Source organism: Bison bison, unplaced genomic scaffold (assembly GCF_000754665.1).
Source record: "Bison bison bison isolate TAMUID 2011002044 unplaced genomic scaffold, Bison_UMD1.0 scf7180017864037, whole genome shotgun sequence".
NCBI lineage: Eukaryota > Metazoa > Chordata > Mammalia > Artiodactyla > Bovidae > Bison > Bison bison.
In genome coordinates, this window is record NW_011494609.1 from 2,750,320 (window position 1) to 2,762,760 (window position 12,441).

Genomic DNA, 12,441 nt, shown 5'->3' on the forward strand with positions numbered 1-12,441 from the left:
TCTCAAGAGTCTTCTCCAACATCACAGTTCAACAGCATCAATTCCTCGGCACTCAGCTTTCTTCACAGTCCAACTCTCACATCCATACATGACCACTGGAAAAACCATAGCCTTGACTAGACAGACCTTTGTTGGCAAAGTAATGTCTCTGCTTTTCAATATGCTATCTAGGTTGGTCATAACTTTCCTTCCAAGGAGTAAGCATCTTTTAATTTCATGGCTGCAGTCACCATCTGCAGTGATTTTGGAGCCTAAAAAAATAAAGTCTGATACTGTTTCCACTGGGACCAGATGCCATGATCTTCGTTTTCTGAATGTTGAGCTTTAAGCCGAACTTTTCATTCTCTTTCACTTTCATCAAGAGGCTTTTCAGTTCCTCTTCGCTTTCTGCCATAAGGGTGGTGTCATTTGCATATCTGAGGTTATTGATATTTCTCCTGGCAATCTTGATTCCAGCTTGTGCTTCTTCCAGCCCAGCGTTTCTCATGATGTACTCTGCATAGAAGTTGAATAAGCAGGGTGACAATATGCAGCCTTGACGTACTCCTTTTCCTATTTGGAACCAGTCTGTTGTTCCATGTCCAGTTCTAACTGTTGCCTCCTGACCTGCATATAGGTTTCTCAAGAGGCAGGTCAGGTGGTCTGGTGTTCCCATCTCTTTCAGAATTTTCCACAGTTTATTGTGATCCACACAAAGGCTTTGGCATAGTCAATAAAGCAGAAATAGATCTTTTTCTGGAACTCTCTTGCTTTTTCGATGATCCAGTGGATACTGGCAATTTGATCTCTGGTTCCTCTGCCTTTTCTAAAACCAGCTTGGACATCTGCAAGTTCATGGTTCACGTATTGCTGAAGCCTGGCTTGGAGAATTTTGAGCATTACTTTACTAGCGTGTGAGATGAGTGCAATTGTACGGTAGTTTGAACATTCTTTGGCATTGCCTTTCTTTGGGATTGGAATGAAAACTGACCTTTTCCAGTCCTGTGGCCACTGCTGAGTTGGACCCTAGACCCCTCTAATTCTATGCCCAGGAAAAGGTCAGACTGTGAGCTACTCAGACAACTCACAAGTTACACAGCAAGTTGGGAAGAGCCCCCTCTAGTGTCTCAGCTGTCTGCACAGAGAGACACTCCACCAAGGGACTCGAAAAAACATGGGACAACTGTCTATTCAAAAAAAGAAGACAAAAAGCTCAAACTTCCTTTCAGTCAGCCCTGGTTCAGATCACAGCAAACACTTTGAAAACCGGCCACATAGTTGAAAACACAGGCCAAAATTTTCAACACTATTTAACAAGAAACCCATAGGTAAGACTGTTGACTCATGTACTCAATACTTTGTGAATATAAAGCACCATTACACTGTTATGAGGATACGAGTTCTGGATAACACCTACCTATTGAAGACACTCAACCTAAGGATTAGCCAGGTTGTGGTACAAAGTTCTTTTGAGTCTATGTATTGTTACCGTAATACTGAGTCCTGACAGCTTTGCAAGAAATTAACACTGAACTTTCAACTTGTTCTATCTGTTTGAAATAGCTAATTAAATTTACTCAGCCCATTCTTAGTAGAATGCTTGTGCAGGAAATTCAACTTGTGATTCACACATTATAATAGCTAATTCATTCTCTATGACTCCACTCACCTGAAAACTTCACCTGCATTTGAATGGCTTGAATTTACCAGGACTAGACGTCTTCTCTGGTCTTGAATTTCTCTCTAGAGGCCAGTATATGTAAATTAACTTTGTGATCACAAAATTAATCCTGGAAAACAGTATATATTTTCCTCTATGCCAAATGGAAGGATATTAACGGCATTCTTTGTGAGCTGTGACCAATGTCCGAAAGACAAATACTGTTGACCTTTGAACACAGGCTTGAACTGCCTGGGTTCACTTATATGCGGATTTTTTTCAATATACTGAAAATTTGGGGGCGAGATTACAATTTAAAAATACAGTTGAGCTGCACGACCCAGAAATATCTAAAAATTTGAGAAAAAGTTGGAGGAGAGGGCTGAATTAGTTGGCTGGCATCAATATATACTTATTACTAACCAAAAGAGACCTACTGTATAGCACAGGGAACTATACTCAGTATTTTGTAATAACCTATAAGAGAAAAGAATCTAAAAATATACATATATAACTGAATCACTGTGCTGTACTCCTGAAATTAACATGTTGTAAATCATTTATACTTCAGAATTCATATATAACAGTGCATGATTTATTTAATAAGGAAAATTTAGGTATGTCATAAAAGTATAAAATATACATAGATACTATAGGGTGAGTGAAACTTAATATAAAATTAATGTGTTGTTTCCTATTTTATAACTTTGCTCTCAAAGAATTATATTACCATACAGTATGGTAGAACTGCGTATCATCACAGGTAAGTTTCAAAAAAAAAAAAAAAATTGCAACATTTCCAATGCTGTATTAAGAATATGACTATAATACTGTATGCCATAAAAATTTGATAATAATTAGTGTACAGAATAGGCTACCAGGAAGCAATTATATCAGTTACACTAGGCTGCCATAAAGCAATCATGTTATTGCTTCTTCATTATCGGTGCATGAATCATTATACCTGTAAATAAATATGAATTCTTCACATTACCTTCCCATTTTCAGTATCTATCACACAAGACAATACTGACGTACACACTGAGATGGTCCATCTTTTTGTAAACAAATGACAAGTTCTGGTAGTACAGTACTTTAAACATTTTCCTTATGACTCTTTCTCTAGCTTACTTTAAGAATACAGTAAATGATCCACATAACATACGCTACTTGACTATTCATCAGTAAGTCTTCTGATCAAGTTATTAGTAACTTTGGGGGGTCAAAAGTATGTGGATTTTTTTACTAAATGGGGGTCAGCACCCATAAGGCCACATGCTATTCAAGGGCCAGAAAAACACGACTCCAGTGAGTCTCTCATTGCATCCCAATGAATCTGTGTAACACCGTGCAAAGTAAGATTTAACCAACGGCAGCTTTTCTGAAAGCTTGGAGCCATTTGTGGCCACATTAACAGACACTCAGCTTCTTTAAAAAAATAAACCGAAGAATCCAAAAGAGGTGGCAGAGAGTTATGATGGAGAACACAGAAAAAGGAATTAAAGTGGCCAATAAAACATGAAAACATGTTCAACCTGGGACAAAGAAATGCAAGCTGCCATTTTCCAACATACTATTAGTAAGTTTGATGGAGATAGGAAGAAACACACTCGTACATTTATTTTTCATAGGAGTTTAAGTACAACGATTTCTGGATGGCAACATTTATTAAAATTAACATACCATATACTCTTTGACCAATCAGTATTCATGACAAGGAATTTACATTCTGGATACGCTTGAAAAAGTATGTGTGGTGGGTATTTATTTTCACAGTAGTGTTTTTTCCAGAAAGAAAGAAAAGAACACTGGGAGCGTATTCATGTCATTTTAAAATGCTACTAAAGCTGTTCAAAGAGTAATATGGAAATGTTACCAATTACATGGTATAATACCTGTGTAGATTTGATACAAATATATAATCAAATATAAAGATATAAAATTTAATAGAAACTGAATGCATATATATGAATGTGTATATGTATGCAGCTAATATTTTCTGGAAGGACATACAAAAAAATACTGGTCACCTTCAGGGAGGCAGTGGGGAAGTTTTTTCACAGTATACCATTCTGTTGTTATTTATATTTCTAACTTGGGCACCAGCTCTGCTTCCCTTTCCCTGACCTCGTACCCCAGTGAGAAAGTGGCCATGCAGATTCTGGGTTGGTTTCAGGAACCACTTGACTTCAACACTCACACTCATCACTAGAGGGTGTAGCTCAATGGCTCTTGGCTCTGATAGTGCACTGGGAGGCCTTAAAAAAAGTCTTGACAATTGGTTCAACCCTCAAAACTCTTATAGTACGGGGAGCATCCTCACACTGGGATTCCTAAGAACCCCACAAGTGATTCTAAAATGCAGCCAGTGGAGAACCACCAGTACGTATCACCTTTGATTATTCCTCCATGTCAAATAATGACCTAATGGGTCGTGCAATAGCACAAGTCAAGTGTCGGAGACTGTGGGCAGTCACCAGCGCCTCCTGCTCACAGTAGGAATTGAGGCCAAATAAAGGCAACAGCGATGTGCCACACTGGCCTTGCTGTGAGAACATTTAGCGTTCGCTGAGTCTGTAGTCTCTGTTGAGGTCTTGTCTGTAGGGACTGTGGGCAATTCTAGTTTACGTCCTCATACTGTTTTTGTTTTAAAGCTTTAAACAAGTGGTTTAAGCGGCACACTCCTCCCACACTAGCCTTTTAAAAAATTTAACAACAACAAAAAAGAAGTAGAGGTACCTCAATATATGCGATGTGGGTCCATGTTGTTCTCTTAAATCTGCTAGCCACATTTTCAGTCTTATCTTGGCAATATTTTCTTAAAGAGTGAATATTAGGTTAAATATAGTCAAAGAATCAACTTAGCAAGCAAGTTTCTCTTACTAATTCTATGATTAATTTTCCCATTAAGCCAGTTAACAGCCATATAATATGGATTTCTGCAAGAATATAGCTGACCAAAAGGAAAGGGAAAATTGCAAATTCCAGAAATAAGTGCTACATAAATATTCACAAACTTAGACATGCTATACACAGCTGCTCTCATTTAGGCAAGGTTTTTTAAAATGATTTATACAAAGAAAGTTTCTTTTTCAGTGTAAAATGCACACACACACTCTCAAGGTGAGCCCAGTCTGAGAATCTTAATGGAAACAAACAATATTAGTCTTCTAAATGTAACTTCTAATGAATATAATGAGCTCAACTTGAGGGTCTTAACAGACACAATCTTAGTTTTCAAAATATAACTTGAATATAGAATTCCTTAAAAGTAATATCTGAAATGTTAGCCATCATATATATTTTTATTTTATTACAAGATTTTTAAATTCTGAGGAGATACAATTGTGACAGAAAACCAGCTTCATACCAAAAATACACTTTCAATTACCTTATCAAGCAAATAAAATTTCACTTATTTGCTTTTTCTAGAAGTTAATGTACAATAAAAATTTAACATTGTACCTGACAGACATGTAATTAAGCATATAAAAGGAACATGTATTCAATGTTCAGAAACAAAAGTAAAAATAAATAGCAATGATAAAACTTTGAAAAAAATAATGCACATTTTAGTTGTGGAAAATACGATTCTTAATTATATACACAGTTATACTTAATAGAAAGCCATCTCTTTATAATTGCACAAAACATGGGACCAATAAAGCATAATTTTTAGGGCATGTAATACTATAATCCTAGGTTGTTTGCTGCTTAACTCCAGGATACAAAACACTTAGGTTTGCAATATAATAAAAAGTATGCAGTACTGCTGGAGAAAGATTGTCTTCCTCAACTCATATTAACCTGTAGTAATTCTACAAAAGGCTGTACAGGAAATTTCACAAAAAGAAATATTAAACAATTATTGTGCCCACTCCATGCGAACTAAGCAGCCAAAAATGGGCTTCAAGGTAAATGTGGTGGGACGTTTAATATTTTTGATACTTTTATACTAAAAATCGTTGCTTTTTTCTGTAAAAAACACTTTGCGTTTGATCATGATTGGCAATCTCAACACACAAAACATCCCGGCAAAAATGGAGTTTCTGCTTTGCTTTCTTTTCATGAATAAAATACTTCAGGAAATAAGAATTTATAAAAAAAGAAACATTAATGCTCAATTCACTTCAAACTTATCAGGAATGTTATTCCATTTTAAAAAACCCTGTTTTAAACTTTTCTGTAAGAAAATCAAAGGTAACATTTCCATTTGTATTATGGCACAGCCCCCAAGTCAGAGAAAAATACACTTTAGGGAACCAGAAAAGATTGCACAAAGGTTAGGGGCAACCTGAAAACCTCTTGGTGAAAAACACTTAAGTCCATTAGGGTGATTAAAAAAATATGTGCAGACTTAATTATAAGTATTTACATTTCAAAGCAGAATCATGAGTTAGCTGTGTAGCTGCTCAATATCAATGATTCACAGGCATTTCAAAAGGTGTGATAATGTGTACACAGTATTTGTGTCCACACTTGAATGCATAGAATACAGCAAAGAATATGGTTCTTCAGTCTGTTACCTATCATACTTATAACAAAATTGTTTACATTTTGAAAGCTGTACAACCCGAAGACTGAGCAAATATTTTTCATTATCTCAAATACACTTTAAGTACTACTGATTTCACTCATTTGTTCCACAACTTGTCCTAAGATCTCATCAACTACATCAACATCGTAATTCACTTGCTGAAGATCGAGATCAGGTACAATCATGGCCAGGAGCTGTCCTACGTTAACTCGAAGAGATCGAAGTTTGAGGCTGAAAATACAAATATTACACCTATTAGATGAACATTATAATAATACAGCTTAATATTCACGTAGGGCTTAAAATTTAAGAGAAATATTAAAATGGAATCTCTAGAATGGCACACAAACTAAACGAAAAGCAAAACTTCCTCAAGAGAACTGGATTTAATAATTCACTTAATAATTTATTATTTAACAACTAAATATTTATCTGTTGGTAAATAGAATGTTTCGTAAAACTAGTGGCTCTGTTTGGTTCCAACTAATATAATTTTAATTCGAGACTGGAAAAGATGTGGACTGGTAAATACATAAATAACAAGATGCTATTTACAACTGAAAATCTTGTTATTACCTGGAAAAGAGTATTGATATACTAGTGAGAACACTGGTCTAAGAATAAGACGTAGCTCTTTGAGTTTCAGCTTCCTTCTGAGGAAACTAAACTCAACTGTTCCCTAAACCATGTTCTGGTTACGGTATGAGATATCTGGTTATGAGATATCCATAGTTGTATAAATGGATTTGTGCTTAACTAAGCTTAATAAACTTTGGGTTAAATAATGTTAAACAAGATCTTTTTTAAATGCAGGATTTCTCTGAACCTATCACATACTAAAGTTCACTATTAATTGTACTATGAATTCATTATAAACACTGGGAAACTCTAGATTAAATGAACATTATCATTCCTTCCTGATTTCCATACATGTAGCTATGTGAATATCAACATTCTGGATTTTAGACACATACCTACAACTATTCAGCAAGTGGTCTTTCCTTGAAGATTGAGTGAAACACATGGATTAAGAGAATGTTACAGTTGTTTCTATTCTGTCTCCTCCAAAGTATAAGAAGCAAAGACTCTTGATGCTGGGAGGGATTGGGGGCAGGAGGAGAAGGGGACGACAGAGGATGAGATGGCTGGATGGCATCACTGACTCGATGGACGTAAGTCTCAGTGAACTCCGGGAGTTGGTGATAGACAGGGAGGCCTGGCGTGCTGCGATTCATGGGGTCGCAAAGAGTCAGACACGACTGAGCGACTGATCTGATCTCATCTTTAGTTTAGACACTGATCTTTCTAGGGTAGAAATCTCTGAAGGAACAAGATGCTCATCTTTAGGTTGACAACACACAAAAATGAGATTTTACATTTGGTTTGTGAGCTTATCTTAGGATTCCATTGGATCTTGGATAAAATTTTATACCATTCCCATAACAGTTGCTTTCTGTCCAAGCTTACCCACTCATCTTCAATCAGATGCCTAATTTCTATATAAAAAACAGACAAAGTCCCAGGATGACCCTACGGCCATCTCTGACCTTCCTATCCTTTAAGTCTTTGGACTGTCCTGGCTAACTCCCCTTCTCTACAGGACACATCACAAGACCCTATTTCAGTGTATGTAACGGCACTGAGAGAAAGCACTGTGAGCTCCACATGCAATTTTAAAGAATGTAGCCACATTAAAAACTAAAATGAAGCAATAAATTTAAGTTACATATGAAATATCATTTCATCATATAATCAAAATATTGAGGCGTTTTCTTCTCCTTTTTTTGAATATGAGGGCATCAAAATCCAGCATGTATTTCATATTTAAAGCACATCTCAACTCAGACTAGCTACATGTCAAGTGCCAGTGGCCAAATGTGGCTATACTGTCTTGGAAAGCACAAATCTAAGTGATCATCAATGACTCAAAGTTCAGTGTGCAAGTGGATCATCTGGAAAACTGTTTTAAAGTTTCCAATTCAATAACCCATACTTTGGCCCAAGGATCTGTATTTTACAAGTACTACAGATGTTTGTGGTTAACGTTTTCCGAAACACCAGTTGGGAGTTTATTTTCCGAACTTTTGGCCCCATAGTTATATGTACTATTCTATTCATTCCATTTCCATAAACAGGTTTAGTGAAATCCTTCAAAAACTTAAATGTCAGGTAAGGATGGTAAACTATTTCCCAACAACAGTATGTTTTAGGTACCAAGTCTTATTACATTAGTAGGAAGGGTTATACAATTTTATCCCTTACTGACTTTTCTTTTTTCTTAATGAATATTTTTGAATAATAACCACCAACACTGTCAGAACCCCAAGTCCATTTAATACCTTACTGAGAGTAATCATTCATTTATTGTTTTCTTATTTTCACAGAACTTCTTCCTTATTATCACCTGTAATGGCAATTTTCAGTAATTATGGATTTCCTAAGTTAAAATTGCAGAAGGCATGTAGTTAAATGAGATAGCAAACCATAAATAAGTATTGCCAAGTAAATACAGAAAGAAATCAAGGTAAAAAACTAAGTTTCATGAAATGGACCCTTATCCTCTAGTCACTGCCTAATTCTTTAACATCTGGGACAATTTTCAGTTTCTCACCCCAAAATATTCCTAACCACTCTGACCAATCAAAGCTTTATTCCTTTCAATTCCTATTTTACTTAGGTTCACTAAACTGTTAGTTCCCTGAAGGAAAGGATGATGACATGTACTTCTTTTCGTATCTATCGTAATGCTGGGATAACAGCAGTGAGCAACTTCTTTTGATAGAACAAGCTTTGAGGAGTACTAGGGAGAAGACAATGGCACCCCACTCCAGTACTCTTGCCTGGAAAATCCCATGGATGGAGGAGCCTGGTAGGCTGCAGTCCCTGGGGTCGCGAAGAGTCAGACATGACCGAGTGACTTCACTTTCACTTTCATGCATTGGAGAAGGAAATGGCAACCCACTCCAGTGTTCTTGCCTGGAGAATGCCAGGGACGGGGGAGCCTGGTGGGCTGCCGCCTGTGGGGTTGTGCAGTCGGACACGACTGAAGCGACTTAGCAGCAGCAAGTATCATGCTAACCAGAACTGCAGCCCCAGCCAAACTGCCTCATCTCATATTACCTTTCCCCATCAGTGTAATTTACAGACTCCTCGATGTTACTTGAAGTTGATACATCAGCTCCTACTTGTCCACTTGCAGATTTTAATTGTTCAATTTCAGCTTTCAGTTCTTCACACTGCGAACGGATTTGTGATTTTTCCACTTCCAATAATTCAATCTGACAAAAAATTAATTTTATAACTGTAAAATTTTAAAATACTACTATCCAAGTGCAAATTTAAGCTAAGAAATGTACAAAACCCTGCTTGATGAAAATCTCCATCAAAAAATTAAGACACTACCCTAGTGGCTCAGACAGTAAAGAATCTGCCTGCAATCTAGGAGACCTGGTCTGGAAAGAACCCCTGGAGACAGGAATGGCAACCCACTCCAGTATTCTTGCCCGGAGAATTCTATGGACACAAGAGCCTGGCAAGCTACAGTCTACGGGATCGCAAAGAGTCGGATATGACTGAGCGATTAACACTTTCACTTTACACTCAAAAAGAAAACCAAGAAAACGTAGACAAAAAACAGCATGCTATAAATAAAGTTTCACTTGTTTAGTTTCACTTAAAGGAAGACCTACAAGACCTTTTAGAACCAACACCATAAAAGATGTCCTTTTCATCATAGGGCACTGGAATGCAAAAGTAGGAAGTCAAGAGCCTGGAGTAACAGGCAAATTTGGCCTTGGAGTATAAAATGAAGCAGGGAAAAGGCTAATAGAATTTTGCCAAGAGAATGCACTGGTCATAGCAAACACCCTCTTCCAACAACACAAGAGACGACTCTACACATGGACGTCACCAGATGGTCAACACTGAAATCAGATTGATTATATTCTTTGCAGCCGAAGATGGAGAAGCTCTACACATTCAACAAAAACAAGACCGAAAGCTAATTGTGGCTCAAATCACGAACTCCTTATTGCAAAATTCAGACCTGAATTGAAGAAAGTAGGGGAAACCCACTAGACCATTCAGGTACGACCTAAATCAAATCCCTTATGCATATACAATGGAAGTGACAAATAGATTCAAGGGATTAGATCGGATAGACAGAGTGCCTGAAGAACTATGGATGGAGGTTTGTGACATTCTACAGGAGGTGGTGATGAAAACCATCCCCAAGAAAAAGAAATGCAAGAAAGCAAAATGGCTGTCTGAGGAGGCCTTACAAATAGTTGGGAAAAGAGAAGCTAAAGGCAAAGGAGAAAAGGAAAGATATACCCATATGAATGCGGAGTTCCAAAGAATAGCAAGGAGAGATAAGAAAGCCTTCCTCGGTGAACAATGCAAAGAAACAGAGGAAAACAATAGAATGGGAAAGACTAGAGATCTTTTCAAGAAAATAAGAGATATCAAGGGAATATTTCAAGCAAAGATGGGCACAATAAAAGAAACAGTATGGACCTAACAGAAGCAGAAGATATCATGAAGAGGTGGCAAGAAAACAGAACTGTACAAAAAAAGATCCTCACGACCCAGATAATCACAATGTGTGATCACTGACCTAGAGCCAGACATCCTGGAATGTGAAGTCAAGTGGGCCTCAGGAAGTATCACTACGAACAAAGCTAGTAGTGGTGACAGAATTTCAACTGAGGCATTTCAAATCCTCAAAGATGATGCTGTGAAAGTGCTGTACTCAATATGCCAGCAAATTTGGAAAACTCAGCAGTGGCCACAGGACTGGAAAAGGTTAATTTTCATTCCAATCCCAAAGAAGGGCAATGCCAAAGAATGTTCAAACTACTGTACAATTGCACTAATTTCACATGCTAGCAAAGTAATGCTCGAAATCCTTCAAGCTAGGCTTCAAAAGTTTGTGAGCCAAGAACTTTCAGATGTACAAGCTGGATTTAGAAAAGGGAGAGGAACCAGACATCAAATTGCCAACATCCAATGGACCAGAGAAAAAGCAAGAGAATTCCAGAAAAATATTTACTTCTGCTTCACTGACTATGCTAAAGCCTTTGACTGTGTGGATCACAACAAACTGTGGAAAATTCTTAAAGAGGTGGGAATACCAGACAGACTACCTTACCTACCTCCTGAGAAACCTGTATGCAGGTCAAGAAGCAAAGAGTTAAAAACAGACATGAAACAATGGACTGGTTCAAAACTGGAAAAGAAGTACGTCAAGGGTATATATTGTCACCCTGCTTATTTAACTTACATGCAGAGTAATGCAAAATGCCAGGCTGGATGAAACTCAAGACTGCAGGGAGAAATATCACTAACCTCAGATATGCAGATGAAACCACCCTAATGGCGGAAAGCTAAACAGCCTCTTGATGACGGTGAAAAAGGAGAGAGAAAAAGCTGGTTTAAAACTCATCATTCAAAAAACAGAAGATTATGGCATCTGGTCCTGTTACTTCATGGCAAATAGATGGGGAAAAAGTGGAAACAGTGACAGATTTTATTTTCCTGGGCTCCAAAATCACCAGGGATGGTGACTGCAGCCATGAAATTAAAACACACTTTCTTCTTGGAAGAAAGTTATGACAAACCTAGACAGCCTATTAAAAAGCAGAGACATCACTTTGCCAACAAAGGTCCAAGGAGTCAGAGCTATGGTTTTTCTAGTAGTCACGTACGGATGTGAGAGTCGGCCCATAATGAAGGCTGAGTGCTAAAGAACTGATGCTTTTAAATTGTGGTGCTGGAGAAATCTCTAGAGAGTCCCTTGGACTGCAAGGAGATCCAATCAGTCCACCCTAAAGGAAATCAGTCCTGAATATTCATTGGAAGGACTGATGCTGAAGCTGAAACTCCCATCCTTTGGCCACCTCATGTGAAGAACCGACTCATTTGAAAACACCCTGATGCTGAGAAAGATTGAGGACAGGAGAAGGGGATGATAGAGGATGAGATGGTTGGATAACATCATCAACTTGATGGACATGAGTTTCAGCAAGGTCAGGAGTTGGTGACGGACAGGGAAGCCTGGTGTGCTGCAGTCCATGGGGTCACAAAGAGTCGGACACGACTTAGTGGCTGAACAACAATAACAAACATCATCATCTACCTCATATGGTTATTTTCAAGCTTACAAATAACATGGAACTCCCAGCGTATTAGTAACTGACTGTCTCAGGGCCAATCAGCAGGATGATCCCTTGTGGTACAGCAGGGTCCTGTATATACAGGACATTTA

General features: G+C 37.7%; 1 protein-coding gene across 1 annotated transcript in view; it reads right to left on the reverse strand.

Moving 5' to 3' along the window:
- Nucleotides 1-4,928: 4,928 nt before the first annotated feature.
- Nucleotides 4,929-12,441, reverse strand: part of MORC3 (MORC family CW-type zinc finger 3) — a 42,458-nt gene continuing 34,945 nt past the window's right edge. Inside the window, exons 16-17 of the mRNA XM_010834843.1 lie at nucleotides 9,297-9,454; nucleotides 4,929-6,407 (exon numbers count right to left, since the gene is read on the reverse strand). Of these exons, the coding sequence (XP_010833145.1) occupies nucleotides 6,254-6,407; nucleotides 9,297-9,454 (312 nt within the window). The 3' untranslated portion in view covers nucleotides 4,929-6,253. The remainder of the gene's footprint in view (nucleotides 6,408-9,296; nucleotides 9,455-12,441) is intronic.